General features: G+C 44.5%; 1 protein-coding gene and 1 non-coding gene across 5 annotated transcripts in view; both read left to right on the top strand.

The window, feature by feature from the left end:
* Nucleotides 1-15054, top strand: part of TMC7 (transmembrane channel like 7) — a 53685-nt gene extending 38631 nt beyond the window's left edge. For 2 of the 4 annotated variants that reach the window (XM_059693305.1, XM_059693308.1), the window contains 5 exons: nucleotides 1686-1872; nucleotides 6395-6525; nucleotides 8871-9026; nucleotides 12026-12104; nucleotides 12951-15054. In XM_059693305.1, the coding sequence (XP_059549288.1) occupies nucleotides 1686-1872; nucleotides 6395-6525; nucleotides 8871-9026; nucleotides 12026-12104; nucleotides 12951-13016 (619 nt within the window). In that variant the 3' untranslated portion in view covers nucleotides 13017-15054. Of the gene's footprint in view, nucleotides 1-1685; nucleotides 1873-6394; nucleotides 6526-8870; nucleotides 9027-11829; nucleotides 11960-12025; nucleotides 12105-12950 lie in introns of those variants that run through there. The other 2 variants (XM_059693306.1, XM_059693307.1) reach the window with 2 other exon arrangements.
* On the top strand, nucleotides 9518-9624 carry LOC132233904 (U6 spliceosomal RNA). The gene has a single exon (XR_009452758.1). It is a non-coding gene; the product is annotated as a U6 spliceosomal RNA (small nuclear RNA).
* Nucleotides 15055-21855: the final 6801 nt, after the last annotated feature.

The raw sequence follows: 21855 nt of genomic DNA, 5'->3' as shown, positions 1-21855 counted from the left end.
CCACCTCACAGCACCACTGTGAGGGTTAAATGAGAAAATGCAGAGAAAAGTACTAAGAACACTCCATGCTTCGAAACTCAGCAAAACATTAACTATCACCATTATGATTATCATTACTATTCTGTCACTTTTTAAATTGTTCTCAGCATCTCCTTGAGCCTTAAGTGAAACACTGTTCACTTAAGACTTTTTTACCCAGATGTACAAATTCTGTGAGCATGTCAGAAGTCCAGCAAGCCCTTAAAATAAACATTAAAAAAGACACTGTCCTTGTGTGCTGGTATGGCTCAGTGGTTGAGTGTCTACCCATGCACCAAGAAGTCATCTGTCCGATTCCTGGCCAGGGCACATGCACTGGTTGTGGGTTCAATCTCTAGCAGGGTGTGTGCATGAGGCAGCCGATCAATGTTAATGTTTCTCTCAACAGTGTTTCTGTCTCTCCCTCTCCCTTCCTCTCTCTCTCAAAATCAATAAGAACATATTTTAAAAAGTTACTAAAAAGAAACTGCCCTTTAAAAATTACACAGCCCAGCCTTAATGGCTCATTAGTTGAGCATTGACCTATTAACTAAGAGGTCATGGTTCAATTCCTAATCAGAGCACATGCCCGAGTTGCAGGCTTGGTCCCCGGTGGGGGATATGCAAGAGGCAGCCAATCAATGATTTTCTCTCATCATTGATGTTTCTGTCTCTCTCTCTCTCTCTCTCTCTCCCTCTCCCTTCCTCTCGGAAATCAATAAAGATATATTTTTTAAATAAACATTATGCAAATATGCCATGAATATGTGCTTCTTAAAATTTTGTAAATGTTGAGAAATTAAATAAGTACAGGAGTCTGAAGAATAGTGAGAGTTCTTGTTTGTTACCATACCTCTAACTCCCCAAACCCCTCCCACTCCTCAGAGATGGCCATTGTTAATACTTGGGGGCAGATCCAGCAGTCCTTAACAGTAAAAAGTCATTTGCATAAATACATGTGTACATAGACACACAGCCTTGCTATATAGACGTGTTCATTTCCCCCCTTACATGGGATCACGGTGCATCGATTGGTTTGCAGCTTGCTTTTTTTCCTCCCACACAAACAAAACATCTTGAATTTTCCATGGAAGGACACATGGGTTTTCCTCATCTAAGGACTGTATAATACACCACTGTATCCATGGCTTATAATTTGTCAACCCAGGCCCTACTTGTGGGCATTTAGGTATTTTTGCTAATACATGGCAATGCTATAGTGAACAATGGTGTGTGTTTATCTCAGACCCCTGGCCTGAGGGTGTCAGTAGGAAGCTTTAGGACTTCAGCATGCTTAGTGGTAGGGTCTTCATAAGCTATTTTCTGTGTGGATGCACATGACTTCGTGGGCTGAGTGCAGGCCAGAGCACAGATACTACCTATGTTGTTTATCGTCACCTCAACCCTGTGAACTAAATTGTGTCATAAACCCCCCATATTCCAGATGAGAAAAAGCCTTCTCTAAATTTATTCGGCTGCTCAGTTGTAGATCTGAGACTCAGACCCTGGTTTTATGATTCCAGAATTCACTGCCTTTTGCATCTTCTAGCCTTGTGACTAACCAGTTTCCAGATCTGTGTGGAAATGGCCCCAATTTTGTGGACGTGGTTCTGTGGCTTTGGCGGACGCTGGTGGTGCAAGTGAGAAATTGTCCCGTTTGTCTCCAGGCTCCTGGTGACGTACTGTTCCTCTTGGAAGCTGATGCAGTGCTGGGGGCAGCAGGAATTTGCCATTCCTGATAATGTCCTGGGGATCGTGTATGGGCAAACCATTTGCTGGATTGGAGCCTTTTTCTCACCCCTTCTCCCTGCCATTGCAACCGTGAAATTCATCATCATCTTCTACGTGAAAGAGGTAAGGAGAGGTGGGGATGACAGGCTGATACCCGGCACCATTCTTGACCTTGCGCGGCATTCGGTACCGTGTTTGGAGCTCACCCACATTCTGTCAGATACCTCAAAATTACATCCCTTATTTGATACTAGAGGTCCGGTGCACAAAAATTTGTGCACTTGGGGGAGAGGGGGGGTCCCTCAGCCCGGCCTGTGCCCTCTCGCAGTCTGGGACCCCTCGGGAGATAACGACCTGCTGGCTTAGGCCTGCTCCCGGGTGGCAGAGGGCAGGCCCAATCCCTAGGTGCAGCCCCTGGTCGGGCTCAGAGCAGGGCTGATTGGGGAGTTGGGGCGCCTTCCCCTGTCATGCACAGAGCAGGGCGGATTGGGAGGTTGTGATGCCACCCTCAGTCACGCTCAGGGTAGGGCCGATTGGGGGGTTGGGGCACCGCCCCCTGTCACACTCAAGGCAGGGTCGATGGGGAGGTTGTGGCGCCACCCCCTGTCACGCACAGAGCAGGGCCCATCAGGGCAGGGGGGTTGGGGCTCCGTACCCTGTCATGCACAGAACAGGGCCCATCAGAGGGTTGGGGAGCTCCCCCCTGTCACGCACAGAGCAGGGCCGATCAGGGGGTTGAGGAGCTCCCCCCTGGCACTCACAGAGTAGGGCCGATAGGTGAGTTGGGGCACCGCCCCCTGTCACACACAGAGCAGGGCGGATCAGGGGGTTGGGGCGCCGCCCTCTATCACCCACAGAGCAGGGCCAATCAGGGGGTTGGGGCGCTGCCACTGTCACACTCAGGGCAGGGCCGATGGGGAGGTTATGGCTCTACCCCGTCACACACAGAGCAGGGCCCGTGGCAGGGCGGGGGGGGGCGGGGGTTGGGGTGCTGCACCCTGTCACACACAGAGCAGGGCCGATCAGGGGGTTTGGGTGCTGCCCCCTGTCATGCTGATCCCAGTGCTGGGAGGCCTCGCGGCTCCGCTGATCCCGGTGCTGGGAGGCATATTACCCTTTTACTATATAGAATAGAGGCCTGGTGCACGGGTGGGGGCCGGCTGGTTTGCCCTGAAGGGTGTCCTGGATCAGGGTGGGGGTCCCCACTGGGGTGCCTGGCCAGCCTGGGTGAGGGGATGATGGCTGTTTGCAGCTGGTCACACACCCTTCAGGGTGGGGGTCCCCACTGGGGTGCCTGGCCAGCCTGGGTGAGGGGCTGAGGGCTGTTTTCAGGCTGGGAGTGACTACAGTTCCCAACCGCTCCTTTTTTCCTTTTTTTTTTTAATTCTGGGCCAGCTTTAGCTTGAGGCTTGGCTCCAGCTCTTAGGCCTCCGCTGCTGAAAGTAGGTTTCTGGCCTTTGCTTACAATGTTGCAATTCTGCTGGCTGAAGTCCGGCAGTATTTGTTACAATGTTTCTTAAACTGCCGGCTCAGAGGCCTGCAGCCGCAGGCAGGGAATGTTGGTTTCCTCCGTCACTGAGGCAAGCAAGCCTCATGTTAGTTTCAAGCTGCCTGGCTGCCGGCCGCCATCTTGGCTGACAGTTAATTTGCACATCTCACTGATTAGCCAATGAAAAGGGTAGCGGTCGTACGCCAATTACCATGTTTCTCTTTTATTAGTGTAGATATACTTCTGTTCTGGAAAAAAGATGTTCACATTTTATAATTTTGAGAGTTCTGTTAAGTGTTGTCTTGCTCCTGTAATTTAAATGTCATTTTTATGTGTCACTGTCTAAGAGCTGAGTTGCAATTATTGACCAGTTGACAGTGGGACATTTTGGTCGTGTTTAATGCAGTGATTATTAATTTAAACTTTGTAATGTTCTGTTTGGATTTTGGAGCCTGTGAATTTATGTTCTGGTCTCAATTATTTGTGTAGGTTCTCAAGTAGCTGGCAGGCCCTAGGCATTGTGTCTGAAATAAGTGCTTAATGGGTGAAGTGGCCTGCAGATGACTAACCTACCTGGGCTTATTAACCAAACTTCTTTTTCTTTGTTATAGAGGCAGTGTATGCTCAATATTAAACATTTAAACAGTAGAGATATGTATACATTAACGTTCATCCCTTCTTCCAGAGGTATCCTTTTTTAACAAGCCCAACATCCATCTATTACCTCTAATACCAAGGCCTGAGGATTCAGAAATGGAAATAATAATAGTATTAATAATAATAGCAGATGATTGTAATGCCATGTGCCCCTACTCTGATGAACACTTAGGAAGCTAAAGTTCAGAGAGGTTAAGTAACTGGTTTAGGGTCACACAGCTTATAAGTGACTCCTCGGATTTGAATCTGGATTTATCTCACTCCAGAGCCACTTAACCTGGTGAGCAGGATCTTGAAATTGGGCCAAACTTTCTACCTGGATGGTTTGGCCTTTGAAGAATGTTCTGATGCTTTCATTTGGAAACTTTGTTTGGCTGAAGTCACCAAAGAAGAAATAGAGAAGAAAAAGCACATAGGAACTTTTTCCCTTTCCCGAAAATATTGGTTGGCCAGTGACTTCCCAGCCTGCAGCACAGTAAAGACAGGGTGGGAAGGCCTGGGTCAGGAGCACTGGGCTGTTCTGACACTCACTCCAGGCCTGACTGACCGGCTGCCCCCAGACAGAACACCAAATGTCCTTGGAACTCAGTGTCCTCTGCTCACAGGATGTTCTGGCTACTGCTGAAATCAGAAGAGCTTGATGCCTACTCCCAATAATTGCATTTAAAATAATAAGGAGAAATATTATGCCTGTTATTATACCTCTCTCCTCCTCCCCATTTGATATTCCTTTCAATGGAAATACTTATTTTAAACTATAGGAAAAATTGCTCTGGCCAGTTTTGCTCAGTGGTTACGTCAGCCTGTGGACCAAATTCCCTGCCCTATTGGGGGTGCAAGTGGGAGGCAGTCAATCGATGTGTTGCTCTCACATTGATGTTTCTCTCTCTCTCTCTCTCTCTCTCTCTCTCTCTCTCTCCCCCCCCCCCCTCACCCTTCCTTCCACTCTCTCTAAAAAAATCAATGGAAAAAGAAATATCTCTTGTGAGGATTAAAAAATAAAATATAGGAAAAATAAATATGCTTATAAGAATTCAAGTAAAATATATCTTAATTTTTTATGGAGTATTGTAGATCAATTTATTTTATTTATTTTTATTTATTGGTAAGATGGAGAGAGAGAGAGAGAGAGAGAGAGAGAGAGAGAGAGAGAGAGAGAGAATGAGAGAGACACTTTTTGTTCCACTTATTTATGGATTCATTGGTTGATTCTTATATGTGCCCTGACTGGGGATCAAATCTGACAATGCTCTCACCAACTAAACTACCTGGCCAGGGTTGTAGGTCCATTTAATACATATTTAAACCCCTATCTATAATAATAAAAGTGTAATATGCTATTTAGACTGGACAGCTGAACGACCTTCCAGACGTCATTCCGGACGTCCTTCCTGATGAAGCCATGGCGGCAGGGTTGAGGCAGAGGCGGTTAGGGGCGATCAGGCAGGCAGGCAGAGTGGTTACGGGAAATCAGATAGGCAGGCAGGGGAGCAGTTAGGAGCCAGCGGTCCTGGATTGCAAGAGGGTGCAGGCGGGCTGAGGGACCCGCTCCCCTGCCTCCTGTGCATGAAATTCATGCACCGGGCCTCTAGTAAAGAATACTTAAGCCGAAACCGGTTTGGCTCAGTGGATGGAGCGTCGGCCTGCGGACTGAAGGGTCCCGGGTTCGATTCCGGTCGGGGGCATGTACCTGGGTTGCGGGCGCATCCCCGGTGGGAGATGTGCAGGAGGCAGCTGATCGATGTTTCTCTCCCATCGATGTTTCTGACTATCTCTCTCTCCCTTCCTCTCTGTAAAAAATCAATAAAATATACTTAAAAAAAAAAAAAAGAATACTTAAAAAAAAAAACCTTAAATGAGGTCATACAGGACAGAGTGCTGAAATCTACCCTTTTCATTTCACAGCACCACATAGGAGGTAAATCTCGCTTTCTCCTCCTTTCTAGGGGCTACATGGTATTCCGTTGTGTGGGTGTAACTTTTTAAAAAAAACACACATATTTTTATTGATTACAGAGAGGAAGGGAGAGGGGAGAGAGATAGAAACATCAATGATGAGAGGGAATCATTGATCGGCTGCCTCGTACACACCCCCTACTGGGGATTGAGCCCGCAAGCATGGCATGTGCCCTTGAATGGAATCAAACCTGAGACCCTTCAGTCCACAGGCTGATGCTCTATCCACTGAGCCAAACCAGCTAGGGCTGGATGTAACTTTTTAACCTTTAAGGACTACCCCCACCCCCTTGATAGCTATTTCGGTTGCTCCAGGTTAGTTATTCCTTGATAACAACAACTACAGCAGTAAACATCCACATACATGTATTTTGGCCCAATGTTGGGGTCTGGGTTAAACATTTTTCATTTTGACCTAGATTGCTTACTGCCCTGTAGAAAGAATAGACCAATTTACATTTCCACTGTAATGCTTGACTTTGCTCATTTATCCTCAAGGAAGCTGTACTCTTAACGTGTCCTCTCTCTTTTCTCTGCCCTTAGATGAGCCTCCTTCATACCTGCAGACCCTCCCCAAGGCAGTTCAGAGCATCCAATTCTAATTTCTTCTTCCTGCTGGTGTTGTTGATCGGCCTGTGCTTGGCAGTAATACCGCTGACAATCAGCATGGCACAGTGAGTACCACTTGGTTTTCTAACACATTTCCCTGCTTCCTGACACGATCCCCTTTTGTTAAAGGGTCCCGAGCGTTTTCTATGGGCTTTGCTCACAGGGCGCCACCCGCAGAGCTCCGGTCAGGAAGTTGCTCCTGGCTCAGCCAGGCCCGTCCTTCCTCTGGACGCTCCCTCTGGTGGCTGGATCCTCTGGGTCCACTTCCAGAACTTGGGCTTGCTGGGTGGCCATTACTTATGAGAGTGCCAGGTGGGTCTGTCCTATCTGTTCCCTTTTCCTGAGACTTCTCTGCTAGTCCCCATTTGGATTGTGTCTGATTATAAAAAGAAGCAGGAAGTCACCCATATTCCTGCCACTTTAGTGGAGGGTTTGCACTTAGCAAACATTTACTTAACACCTTCTATGTGCCAAGCACTGTTCTAGATGCTAGGGATATAAAGACATTTAACACATGACATATGAATGTAGAGTCTGGTTTGGAATTTGGAAAGAGCAGAGCTGCTCAGCTCAGGACTGAGGAGCAGAAGTTGAGGTTTCAAGTCCCAGTCATGCCACCTCCCTCGGTGGGTAATCACTTATACCAGAGGCCAGCAAACTTTTTCTGTAAAAGTAAGAGAGTAAATAATTTATGCTCTAAGGGCCAAATGGTGTTCATAAGCCACCATAGACAATATAAAAACTAATGAACATGACTGTGTTCCAATAAAACTTTACTTATAAAAAACAGGTGGGGTGTCAGGTTTGGTCCATGGGCTCTAGCTTGCTGACTTACACTCTCAAGGAATTTAATTTCTTTATCTTTAAGTTAAAAATCCTTCAGTTTGGAATCTGTCTCTCATACTTTATTTTTTAATTGACCTAAACATATATTTCATTGTTATAGTAATATATATTATACATAAAATTTTCAAGTAGTACAGAAGGGTGAAAATTAAAGAGGAAAAATTACTCTTTATCTTCACCTCATAATCCCACTCTTAGGCAACCACTGTTAACATTTTGTGAATACTTCTAGAAATTCATAAGCAATATATTTCTTTTAAAATATTACCTATGGAATAATGCTATAATCCTGTTTGGCAGCTTATTTTTCCCCCTTAATTTTATATTGTGTCATTGTCCATGCCAGTACATATAGAATTCTCATTCTTTTAAAATAGTTTTTAACTTTAATTTTTAAAATAGAATACATATATTGACATGGCACATAATCCATATTTATATATGTATTTCTCCCTTCCTCTCTCTCTCTCTAATCAATCAATAAATTAAAAAAAATAATAAATTGTTAATCCATTTCCTTAGACAACACTTAGGTGGTTTTCAGGAATTTATTTTTACCCGTAAAAAATAGGGCTGCAATGGAAAACTTTCTACACAGAACTGTGTGATGTGAATGTAGGCAGTTCTTTGCAGAGCTTAATTTTTTTCCAACATAGTTTTACTTTTTCCCTACTTTGTACTTTGAACAAAATTTCAAACCTATGGAAAAGTTGAAGAATAGCCACAAGGAAAACTCATATACCCTTCAACTGGATGCCCCAATTATTGACATTTTGCTACAGTTGTTTCCTCTCTCTCTATGCAGACCTTTTTGTGTGTGTGATGAACCACTTGAAATTAAGTTGTAGGCACCATGAGTTTATCCCTAAGTACTTGAGGACGCAGCTCCTAAAAATAAGGCCATTCTCCTTCCTGTGTATCCACAATAACATGTCACACCTAAGAAAATTAATACCAACATCACAGTCCTGCCATTTCCAAATTTCTCCAATTGTCCCCAAATAGCCTTTCATAGCTTTATTTTAGAACTAGAGGCCTGGTGCACAAATTTGTGCGCTGGAGGGTTCTAGCCGGCCCACCCAGTGGGAGCCATCGGGGGTGGGCTGGCTGGGGCAAGGGGCGGTGGGTGTTCCAGTCGTTCCGCTGTTTGGTCAGTTTGCACATTACCCTTTTATTATATAGGATGAGGATCTTTCAAGCTTTACCCATTGCTCTCGGGTATGTGTTTTCAGTCTTTTTTAAACTTTGCTTTTTTGAAGAGTCCAGGCCAGTTTCCTCACCTCTAAGAGCCTGGAGAATAGAATCCCCACATGGTGCATTTGTCAGATTATTTCCTCATGGTGTCACGTAACTTGTTCTGTTCTGAATTTCCTGTAAATTGGAAGTCAGGTCTAGTGATTTGATGAAATTTCAGGGTAAGCATTTTTGACCAGAATATTCCAGAAGGCCATGAGGTCAGGCAGTTGCTCGAAGGTTGCTGTGAACAAAACCTGGTAGGCGTGTAAAGGGGGAACGCTCAGCCTGGGAGCGCGCCTCACCCGAGCTCCGTGCTCTGTGTCTGCAGCATCCCTTCCTCGAAAGCCTGTGGGCCCTTCACCAACTCCAACACCACCTGGGAGGTGGTCCCCAAGACGGTGAGCACCTTCCCCAGCTCGCTGCAGTCCCTGGTCCACGGCATCACGTCGGAAGCCTTCGCAGTGCCTTTCTTCATGATCATCTGGTGAGTGAGAACCACCTGGACCCCATGAGTAACTCCCAGGGAAGCACGTGGGCTTCTCTCCGCTGGGAAATGGGAACTCACCTGCTACACTTCAGATGCTACTGAGCCTCACTTTCCCATCTCTATAATGGGCATAATAATAGCAATTCCTTCAGAGGATCATTGAGCAAGTTCAATAAGACCCTACATGTAAGGCACTTAATCCAATGCCTGACTTACAAAAACCTAATAAATGTTGCCTATTCTTATTATTACTGATTATTCACAAAATCACTGCTTTTTGAAAAAGAAACTGATTATTGAGCAGAGAAAAGAGCATAAACTTGAACGTTGGCTCTACCAGTTATAAGCTGTGTGGCCTTGGGTCATCACCTATATATCCTTTCGGAGCCTCTGTTTCCTCACCTGGAACGTGGGGATAAGAATGGCATATACCTGATAAGGCTGTGAGAAGAAGGAGAGGTGATAACACATGTAAAGTGCTTAGCAGAGTGCTCGCTGCTGCGGCACATACACTAAAATTGGAATGAGACTGAGAAGATTAGCATGGCCCCTGTGCAAGGATGACATGGAAATTCGTGAAGCGTTCCGTATTAAAAAAAAAAAAAAAAAGCTTAGCAGAGGACCTGCTGTTAAAGGCTCAGTAAATGAGAGGTGCTATATGCAAGGGGGACGAGGGTCTTCGCTACACAGTGATGATTGATATTGAGTGTTAAAGTAATTCTAATCACAAACGTGTATCGAGGCTTACGACGTGCGGGGCATTGTTCTCATTACAGTGGGCCTCATTGTTCACGGAGTCTGTGTGTTTTATTCCTGTGATGTCAATGTGCCCACTCACTAAAAGATGGTTGACATCTCAAAATCAGTACTCGCAGCCGTTTTCATGGTCATTTGAGTCTCTTGCCGTGCAGTCTTAGTTTGTTCAAGCTGCTATAATAAAACGGCACAGACTAGGTGGCTTATAAACAACAGGAATCTCTCACAATTCTGGAGCCTGCGAGCCCCAAAATGAGGGTGCTGGATGGCTGCATGAGGACCCACTTCCAGCTTTCAACCTTCTCACTGCGTCCTCACAGGACAGAAGGGGCCACGGGGCCTCTAGACCCTTTTATCAGGGCACTAATCCAAATATTGAGGGCTCCAGCCTCATGACATAGTCACCTCCCAAAGGCCCCACCTTCTAACACTGTCACATTGGGGATTAGGATTCCAACATGTAAACTTAGGGGGACACAAATATTCAGACCATCGCATGCACCTTCCCAGCTGAGGTGAAACGAGGCCTTAAGTACACTGCCGCCTGACTTCAGTTCTCACACCGCAAGCAAGTGCCCTGTTTGCAATCTAGTTAGGGCTGTGTTTCTTGCATTTTATGCTTTTGGTTGGTGGTTTCACTGTTTGAAGGCCCCAAGGGTAATGCTGAAGTGCCGTCTAGGGTTCCTAAGTGCAAGAAGGCTGTGATGTGCTTTACAGAGATAATCCGTATATTAGATTAGCTTCGGTCAGTCATGAGTTACAGTGCTGTTGGCTGTAAGTTCAATGCTAATGAATATTAAATCTCTTTAAACAGAAACAAGGTTATGTATGGATAACCTTTCGCAGTAAACAAGAAACATAAGACAAGGTATTGATCAGTTGAGGAAAACGTTGTGACCATCGGAACCTAAGCCTGTAGTTCCTCTAAAGGCAGCGGTTCTCAACTTGTGGGTCGCAACCCCTTTGGGGGTCAAACGACCCTTTCACAGGGGTCGCCTAAGACCATTGGAAAACATATATAATTACGCATTGTTTTTGTGATTAATCACTATGCTTTAATTATGTTCAATTTGTATCAATGAAATTGGGGGTCACCACAACATGAGGAACTGTATTAAAGGGTCACGGCATTAGGAAGGTTGAGAACCACTGCTCTAAGGGCATTGGTCCAAAATTCACTAATTCAGCATTCCTGGAGACTCTAGAGCAGCGGTTCTCAACCTGTGGGGTCGCGACCCCTTTGGCGGTCGAACGACCCTTTCACAGGGGTCGCCTAAGACCATCCTGCATATCAGATATTTACATTACGATTCATAACAGTAGCAACATTACAGTTATGAAGTAGCAACAAAAATAATTTTATGGTTGGGTCACAACATGAGGAACTGTATTTAAAGGGTCAGAAGGTTGAGAACCACTGCTCTAGACACTGCCACAAATAACTGGAATTGATTGCAGCTCATGAAAGCATCACCATTACCCTGTGACATTGTTACAGTAAAACCCCACCACAGTGCAAGAAGTGGGCCCAAAAATTCATCTGTGAAAGGCAGGATCCCTTGGATGAGATGAATAAAATGACCTGGGGAGCTGGGCAGCCAGCCAGCCTGCATCCGAGGTACCCGGGATGGAGCTACTCCATCCTAATTCGTTCACCCCAGCTGTGGTTTGGCTGGCACCATCTGGTGGTGGTTACCTGATCTGGCTTCAGCATCTTTGGGGACCTTTTCTGTCCTTGGCTGTGGGGACTTCCAGGAGAGTATCGATCATAACAGTGATTCCAGTGGCCCTCATTTCCTCAGCACTATCTGGGGAGAATGGACAGGAAACCACCTTCCCTTCATGTAATGAGCTTGTCCGCTGTTTTCCTCCACTCCACTTGCCCCATGCCCCAAAGATAATAATTTCATTGACCACCCCTACCCCCATTTGAGATTTTGGGCTGCACAGAAAACAGAAGCCGGTTGCCAATTGCTTTCATTCAAAATTGTATTATCTCAGGCCTGATATCACTGGGTGTTACTGTATCATCCCCCTTTTACAGATGAGAAAACTTAGGCCAGAGAGATTCCACAGTGATCATTCACCCCTCTGACTGTTTCGATGCCCTGTTTGGAAGAGGTGTGGGTTGTCTTTGTCTAATGAGCAAAACTGTTGCAGGCGAAACTTGTCAAGTTGTTTTTCTAAGTGGCCTTCAAATGGTACAGACACCCTAGTGACCACTTCACCTTGTGTTGCAGCCTCGTTATGTTTTATTTCATTGCCCTGGCCGGAGCACACAAGCGGGTGGTCGTCCAGCTCCGAGAGCAACTGTCCCTGGTAAGGAAGCATGCAGACCCTGGGCGTCATGGCGGGGGACATTTCCCCAGGGCATCTAGTGGAAAATAGCCTCTTTCTGAGGAATGCTACCGTCCCTCCCTCACCACCACTCCCCCAAAACTCTGCCTTCAAGCCAGGCCTCCACCAACTTCATTCATTCACTGACTCATTCATTCCTTCAGCATATATATTAAGCACTACCTGTGCCTCATACTGGGCTGGTATCCAGTGGTGAAGAAGGAATGCTAAGTAGTTAAAGAAAAAAGAAATGTTGCTAGCAGTAACTCTGAGAAGATAATACGAACAAGGCAAAGTGACAAGTGGGCCATTTGCTGCTGCAGATGGTGGCCACTGAAGGCCTCTTGGAGGAGGTGAATGACCTTGTAGTTGAGACTTGAATGATGAGAAGGAGCTGATTGTGGGAGGTCTCTGGGATGAGAGGAACAGGCAGAGGCCACAGTGCGGAATGAGCTGGGTTCTCCTGGGGGCAGGGAGGAGGGTGGTGGGGCTGGAGAGGCGAGATGAGGCGGAATTGCAGCTGGGTCACAGCATAGCCTGACGGCTCTGGTCGGAAGTTTAGGTGGAATTCTGATGGTGACAGGAAGCCACCAGAGGGTGTGAACTAGAAGTCTGATGGACATTTTTTAAAGGTTACTGTCCATTCTTTGGACAGGGGGCTGTGGTGGGGGCAAGAGTGAGAGAGACAGGCCAGTCAGGAGGCCATTACAGTCGTCCAATGTTTAGCATCCTTGGCCTCGTGTCTGGTAGGTAATGGAGCAGGTTGAAATCATGATATTTGTTCCCAAGTATACTGGATGTACTCTTGAACCTATTTCTTTTTCTTAGGAAAGTCGTGACAAGCGTTACCTAATCCAGAAACTAACAGAAGCCCAGAGGGATATGAGGAACTGACGAGACGGATGAGAAGATGCTGCTGCCTGTTCATAAGCTGGCTCGGTGCCCTGCTGAGCCTGCAGAGGTGCGGCTGGCTTTTCTGCGGATTTTTTAAGGAGTATTTTTCTGGAGTCCAGGCCTTTCCTGAAGGTGGCCTCATGCGTGCAGCTGTGGTGGCCATGTTTCCGTGACCCGGCTCCTACTGAGGGCTTTAGTGACGTAGAAAAGCAGGTTCCAAACCAAGTCTTGCCTGTTGACCAGCCACTCAGTGACTGATGTATGCAGCCTTTAAGCTTTTACACCAAAAATGGGGGAGGAGAGACCTTACATATTTTTAAGGGCTTCTTGGTCTTGTCTTTTACAGTTAACTGTAGGGTCATCTGTTCATGAGGCTGGGGTCATTCTTTTAAACCAGGTTCTGGGGGTTTACACTGAGAAGTGTTCCTTAAGAAGTAGTGACCCTTCTGGACGGTTCTGTGGACTTAAAATGAAACCTGATTTTTTTTTTTTTTTTTTAATGAAAAGAAAGCCTTGAGTCATGATTTGGGAACAAGTGGTGGGAACCTGGGGAGGACGGCTATGGAATTTCAGCCACACGGGGTAGTGATGTGGGAAAAGCCGGTCCTGCTGTGTGAGGCACAGCCTCTGGATGTACCGAGGAAGCCTTCGGAGGGGATTGCTGCAGGCGGCAGTGATTTCCTAGCTGTGGCCTTATTACTCAGGGGACTCCCGGTGGCTCTGCGGGGCTGGATAGCCACGAGCCCTCGGTTCCCTTCCAGTCTTGAATTTGGGGACTTGGGAGAGGGCCCTGTGCCATCAAAATGAAGCGGGAGACAAAGGGTGCCTCTCCGTCTTCCAAGTGCCACTTCCCTTCCTGCACTGAGGTCTCTATTTCTGAAGGACACTGTCCATTTCAGAGCCAGGCTGGAAAGACTGTTGAGTATTTATTTGAGTTGTGGGTTTATGGGCATAAGTGTTTTGGGGGATATGGGTTGCAGCTCTGCCTGTTAATCAGACCAGCCTAGTAGCCAGTGTAGCAAATCAGACAACACTGTGTTCCTAAATACACATATCCAAATCGTTCAGGGCTACTGTTGGTTTTCTTGTGCTTAAAATTTTAAACACAAGTGCCTTTATGTTACAAAACATGCAGAGTACCTCTGAAGGTAATTTCAATTACAGTAAAAAACTGTATGCAATCAATACCTCAGCATAAGCTTTCCAAAATGGATAGGTCTGAACTTTTTAACATAAGCCTAAGTTATTGTTTAGTGTGATAACGGTTTCATTTTTACATCTTCAGGTCATTTGTTTTGTAACGTACTGTTTGAGGCAGCCTGCCTTTTACGGACTAAACCTTCTCCTGGGGGTAGCTGGAATTTCACCTTGGATGCAGGTTTCAGAAAGCTGCTGCTGTTAAGACTATTTCCCACCCCCCTCCACCCCTCATTAGAAAAAAACGACTGCTCTGAGAAGCAAAGCCAGCTGACTGTGGCTTGCACATTGCGGTAGACTTGTCCCTTTGCCCCAGGTCAGCGACTTGCCTTCCACAAAGTGAGCAGTAACATGGGATATTTTTGTACCTGTGACACCAATGAGGCTTTCAAGCTTTTGCTCTCTTGTTAAGGTTTAGGATTTTCTAAGTCTAAAAACCAGTATCATGGAATTTTGAGTAAACAAAAGTTCATGCAACCCTCACTTTTAAAAAATTCCAATTTGGGGCATTGCTACCTCGTGTATTTATATATATACTGTTCTCGCCTTTACCATACTTCTGAGGAGAGCCAAGTTTTCTGTGTGTGTGTGTGTGAGAGAGAGAGAGAGAGAGAGAGAGAGAGAGAGAGAGAGGAGAGATGGAAGGTCTGTTTTCTTTCCCTATTATAAAAATGATACTGAAATATGCTAATATATTTGTTTTAAATGCTAATTTACATACCTCTTGAATGTTTTGATATATGTATTTTGATAACTTTAAGCGATGTCTGTATAATTGTTCAAGTGCAGCTCTCACTAACAAATGTGCATGAAAACTACTGATTAAACACTCTTGAAGGTTTTTCAGTGTGATTGTATATATTTGAATTCACAGAGCTTTCTTGTCAATAATCAAGTGAGCAGGGACAACTATAAATTTGTAAAGTCATTCTTTGTCTTTTCCTAGAATCAGAGAGAAAAAAGAAGTGCTAAATTGTAGGAGATCATCAGATGAGTGTTGTGATAACTCCTTGGCTCTGCTGAAGCTGAGGGTGGTGTGTGTGTGTGGTTTAGACTTAAAAGACATAAAAGTATTTCAAGTGCTCCACCTGATACTAGCCCAGCCGTGGGCAAACTACGGCCCGTGGGCCGGATCCGGCCCATTTGAAATGAATAAAACTAAAAAAAAAAAAAAAAAGACCGTACCCTTTTATGTAATGATGTTTACTTTGAATTTATATTAGTTCACACAAACACTCCATCCATGCTTTTGTTCCGGCCCTCCGGTCCAGTTTAAGAACCCATTGTGGCCCTCGAGTCAAAAAGTTTGCCCACCCCTGGGATAGACACTAATCAGGTCTGAGACTGCCTGTCACTACTTGAGCCCAATTCAGCAGAGACAGGGTTGAACCATATATGGATGTTTTTTGTTTGTTTGTTTTTTTAAAATATATTTTATTGATTTCTTTTTAGAGAGGAAGGAAGAGGGATAGAGAGTTAGAAACATCGATGAGAGAGAAACATCGATCAGCTGCCTCCTTCACACCCCCAACTGGGGATGTGCCCGCAACCAAGGTACATGCCCTTGGCCGGAATCGAACCTGGGACCCTTCAGTCCGCAGGCCGACGCTCTATCCACTAAGCCAAACCGGCCAGGGCCATATATGGACGTTTATTCCAATAATGCCCGCAGTATGGGGAGAGCAGCAGGAGAGCATCCTGGAAATTCTGCTCTGCCCGCACCCCCACCCCTTTGCCAGCTGGCTTATTACAGTGAGGAAGAAAGGGCGACCTACAGCTAACAGTGTAGCTGGGAAAAGGGGAGGGGCGGGTCTGCAGTTCAGCTTTCGGGACCTTGAAGTCCACCAACAAGCTGACTAACCTCCTGTGATGTTACAAGCAGCTCAGCCCATACCTGGGACTGGAGAATGGTCAGCATTCCTGAGGCAACCCCCCACCCCCGGAGGGGGTCATGGTCTAGGCACAGCAACCAAGTCAAAGTGTGTCCTGTCCTTGACCTGCTTTTATTTGTTACTAGAGGCCCGGTACACAAAATTCGTGCACTGGAGGGGGTGTCCCTCAGCCCGGCCTGCATCCTCTCACAGTCTGGGAGCCCTTGGAGGATGTGGGACTGCTGCGGAGGCAGGAGAGGCTCTCGCCACCGCCGCTGCGTTTGCCAGCTGCGAGCCTGGCTTCTGGATGAGTGGTGCTCCTCCTGTGGGAGCGCACTGACCACCAGAGGGGCAGCTCCTGCGTTGAGCGTCTGCCCCCTGGTGGTCAGTACGCGTCATAGCGATGGATCGTTCTGCTGTTTGGTCGATTTACATATAGCCTTTTATTATATAGGATTTTATCTTATAAATATATTTTTATCGATTTCAGAGAGGAAGGGAGAGGGAGAGATAGAAACGTCACTGATAAGAGAGAATCATTGATTGGCTGCCTCCTGCACTCCCCACACTGAGGACTGAACCTACAACCTGTGCCCTGCCCAGGAATTAAACTGTGACCTCCTGGTTCATAGGTCGATGTTCAACCACTGAGCCACGCCAGCCGGGCCTTGATCTGCTTTTAAAATGTATTTTCTTTTTACGACATGTCCTTCAGTTTCCCAGGGTTTGTAAGAAAACCTCATTTTATCTATAGTTAGGGCTAGGTGTCATCAAATAATTGAATTGATACCCATCCCCTGGAAAACTGACCTTTAGACCATTTCACAACCGACATTCCACGTGCTAAGGCTGTTATCTTTCCCCTCTGGACTCTTGTAGGATCTGGATCTGCCCAGAGTCCTGCCAGAAAAGCCTGCCTAGAGCCCTTTAAAACTTCTGATTCCCTGTCCCTGGGTGCTGGCACTATTTTGGCGCTCAATCCAACTGGTTTCCGGATGACCTAATAAATTTATTATTCTTTATCACTTTCAGCCTCATGCTTTCCTCCTTTGGCGCCCCTAATAGTTAGTAAGGTAAATAATCATTAAACAGACAAACAAAAAATCATTAAACAACTGTGGTACAATTCTTATTATGTGCCCTTCCCCCGTCACCCTACCCCCTTCCCCCACAGAGGTAATCACTGTTAATGATGTTTATTTTATTCTCCCAGAAAATTATAATACATATTCAGGCAGATATATTTGTGTGAATATATGAGAGATATATTTCTGAGCTTCTCCCTTTTTTCTCAATAACATCTTAAAGATCTTTCCATATGAGTAGTGGCACATTCTTTTTTAATGGCTACATGGCATTTCATTATATATGTGTTACCGAACTCAAGGAGTGCACTACTTGGGGTGTTCTAGTCAAGAACAAGATGTGACCCTGGCTGAGTAGCTCCGTTGGTTAGAGCATCCTCCTGATATGCCAAGGTTTCAGGTTTGATCCCTGGTCAGAGCGCATATAAGAATCAGCCAATGAATGCATAAATAAGTGGGGGAAAAATCAATATTTCTATCTCTCTTTCCCTTTCTATCTCAAAATAGCAATTTTAAAAAAATAAAAGATTAACAACAACAACAACGAGAGGTGGTGGTTTTATTTACTTGCAGCAAGTAAAGGGCACAGGAGATTCACATTCAAAGCTCTGTTTCCCCAAGGGGAGCCTTAGCCATTCCTTCTGCAAACACTGTTTGGCTAATTACACATTGATTTCTTCTTTGCAGTTGGCTGCATTTACCCACTGAGTTCCTGTCACGCTCATCCTGTTTACAGCTGCATCTGCAAAACACTGGACTATATTTTTAAACGTTTAACAAGAAGAGCATTTATTAAGAACCACCCTAACTTTATTCCTAATCTTGAGACCCTTGTACTATCTAACAAGTGATTGCTTCCATAAGGATTTGCTCTCTTCTGGACACTTAGATTGTTTTTAGCCCTCAACCCACACCCCTTAAAAACACTAGGAGCTAGAATTTTAAAATCCCCCCCCCCCCCAGCATTTCTTTATTTCTTTGCTCTGCCTCATTCTGCTACAGACTCTTTTGGAAGGATGCTTTGCACATTCTTACAATCACAAAATATTCTCATCCAGGAAAGAGAAGAATCCAATTAGGCAAGTTTTTAGTTTGAATTAACTTGTAAATTGACCAACTAAATCCCTGCAGCTACATATCTGATTGCAGCTAAATGCAAGTAAGTGTTGGAGAAGGAAGGAATTGATTTTTCTAGGTTAGCACTGCAAGATAAGATTGAACTTCTGCATGTACCTTCTTTATATAAGGTACGGCTTTATTAGTTCCATTTGGTGTATTTTCTTTCCAATGCATGGGATGTGCTTGGGACATGGCATGGCTTTGCTATTTGCTTGACTGTGTGATTTTGTACAGGTATCTTCATCTTTCTGGGATAAAATTCCCTTATTGTTAGGCTTGGCCAGTGACACCGGCTGTGAAAGAATTCATAACTGAGAGAAGAGATAGATGTAGTGAGAGGGAGTTTATTTTACTTTTCATAGAGGGAAAGGGCTAGTGCATTCATTGCTAATCAGTAAAAGGGCAAGAAACAAAACATGGTTTCCCCCTTTAAAGGGTAATGGCTGCTGTTGCTAGGTGATAAAAAAGGGAGGAGGATTTGGGGCGCTGAAATTGAGTAGACATTAAGGTGGGGGGGGGGCATGTAGTTTGTTTGTTTTTCAGGAAAAGTCCAGGCAGATGTCCTAGGGAGGTGTTTTATCGGTATTTTTCCCAAGCCTATAAAACATGCTTAGAGTAAAAGTTATGAAGAGTTCCAAAGAGGCTTGTTTGAAGGGGAGGGGGAAAGGGAACTTTCTAACTAGAGCAGGGGTGGGGAACGTCTGGCCCGTGGGGCCATATAAGGCCCGAGAAATCATTTGGTCTGGCCCTGCCAAGGCATTAGGGCTGAATTAATTAAATGTTTGACCAAACAATAGCAGGCTAATTTTTTAGTTGATAATTTTGTATGGCCCTCTAATGATGCTATTAATATCTAAATGGCCCTTGGCAGAAAAAAGGTGCCCCACCCTGGAACTAGAGATTCCTTGGTGAGAATTATCTCTGAGTTGTAAAAACAGTAGGGAGTATGGGGATGTAGAATGTTGCCATGAGAGGAGCTTACCTTGTCCAGCCATTTGGACAGAGGGGCTCTTTGAATCAGAGCAGCTAACAATCTTGGGGTTTACTTACCAGGTACTTCTCATAAATTGTGGAAGGCTACAGCAAGAAAAAAGATGCCTTTTTCTTGTCCTAACACTTATCTTTAAATAGAAAAATAAGATACAATCACTTTTGTTTTTGAGGATTGAATTAGGGATAAGTATGCCTTTTCTTTTTGAAATTTTGTTCCTCATTATAAAAATATTTATTATAGAAAATGCAGAGAACATTGAAAGCTGCGGGGGGGGGGTGGGGAGGAAAAATCATGTATAAGCAATATTTATGGATAGCCACTGTTAAACTTGACAAAATTCCTTTTAAGATAGAAAGTACAAAGGGAGGGAAGGAGGATGAGAAGAAAAAAAAATGTTATTTCTTTTTCACTTAACGTAAGTTTTCTTCTTTTATCAAAAGTTCTTTATAAACATTTCAGTGGGCTACATAATAGTAACATCATACGGATAATTTTTAAAAACATTCTCTTGCTACTTAACATTTTGTTTCCAAATTTTCCTGATAATAACTGAGTCATCCATATAAATCTTTGTCAACATTTTTCCTTCTTAGAGATAGAGACCTAGAAGTGGGATTACAACAAAACTCAGAACATTTTAATGCTTTTGAGAGCCAGATTTACACTCTTAGGAGCTCTTGATGAGAACGTTATCACTCTCACTTTCAAGAAGTATTTGGGTTTAAAAAACTATATTAGTTCATCACAATTTTTAATGACTGCAGTGTTTTAAAGTGATTTGAAAACAACTAGCAACTTCAATTATTTTACAAGAGCAGTGTTCCTTACATGTTTTATAGTTACTTGGATAAAAGATTATATATATATATATATATATATATATATATATATATATATATATATATTATAAAGGTGTAAAGTAGAAATTGATAGCCCCTTTCTCACAATACTAACCCTGTGAAGTTATCAATATAAATGTTTTGTTATATATCCTCCCAGATATACATCTTTGATTTTTTACCCTCACATACATACTTTACATACTCAAATCCTCACATACATTATTTTCAGCCCTAACTGGTTTGGCTCAGTGGATAGAGCATTGGCCTGCGGACTGAAAGGTCCCAGGTTTGATTCCAGTCAAGGGCATGTACCTTGGTTGCAGGCACATCCCCAGTGGGAGGTGTGCAGGGGGCAGCTGATCGATGTTTCTCTCCCATCGATGTTTCTAACTCTCTATCCCCTCTCCCTTCCTCAATGTAAAATCAATAAAATATATTAAAACAACAACAACAACATTGTTTTCATTGGATAGGTGCCTAGAAGTAGGTGAAAGGTTAACATAGTGGTACATGAGCAGGCTAAATAGCCATCTCAGACGGTGGATAAAGAAAAATTGAGCCCAGCCGACATGGTTCAGTGCTTAAGCAACGACCTATGAACCAGGAGTTCACGGTTCTATTCCTAGTCAGAGCAAATGCCTGGGTTGCAGGCTCAATTCCTAGTGTAGAGCGTGCAGGAGGTAGCTGGTCAATGATTCTCTTTCATCATTGATCTCTCTCTCTCTCTCTCTCTCTCTCTCTCTCTCTCTCTCTCTCTCTCTCTCTTTTTCCTCCTTCCCTCAATGAAAATACATCCTTTTAAAAAAGAAAAAAGGAATTTATTTAAAGAAAGGGGATGGAAGATGGGATAGCGAAAGGGAAGGGCTGCACAGCACCGAGCCAAGAGGACATTGGGTCGATGATGGTAGTACTCTGGAGCTGGAGTTTCATCCTTACAGGCAGTCGCTGGCAGGAAACTTTTGTCGTCAGTGGGTTTGGGGGCTGAGCTGGTGGGCTTGGAATGCAGGTGTGCGATCAGGTGTCTTTAGAATAGTTTCGATTCCCTATGTGGTGTGATTCCTGGTATCCAGCAAGTCTTCCTGGTCTTTTGTTCTCCCATGGTGGGAAGCTTACAAATGGCTGTTAAGGGTCACAATGCCCTGTAGTCCTAACAGGAGGATTACTGTACCAATGGATATGCATTTTTTAAACATTTCCAACAATTTTTTTCCTAAACACTTAATATCTTAGAGCAGTTTTAGATTCGAAGCAAAATTGAGAGGAAAGTACAAAGATTTTCCGTATACCCCCCTGCTCCGCACATGCCCAGCCTCCCCATTATCCACATCTCCTACCAGAGTGGTACATTTGTTTACCACTCCATCCCCTTGCTTAAATTAATTTTTCTTTATTTAAAAGAGAGATAGAAGCATCATAAATGCACTTTGGAATGCACTTTTAAAAGTATATGTTGCTAAATCTCCTCTCCTCACCCCAAACCCCAGTTAACCAATTGGCACCCATTTGTTTACCAACAATAAAGTGGACACAAAAATAATACGTGCTCTCTGCAGAAAATCTAAAATTGAGAAAATAAGTAGAAAGAAATTGTAAGTAGTCTGTTAGCCCCAATACCTAGAGAGAACACTTTTGGCCATGTGGTGAACTTAATTTCAGCATGTAATTTCTACTGTTTTGAAGTGGATGTAGGATAAAAATCTTTTTCCGTGTTGGTGAAGCACAAAGTACAAT

Source organism: Myotis daubentonii, chromosome 4 (assembly GCF_963259705.1).
Source record: "Myotis daubentonii chromosome 4, mMyoDau2.1, whole genome shotgun sequence".
NCBI classification, from domain to species: domain Eukaryota; kingdom Metazoa; phylum Chordata; class Mammalia; order Chiroptera; family Vespertilionidae; genus Myotis; species Myotis daubentonii.
This window is presented reverse-complemented; position numbering and strand designations above follow the sequence as displayed.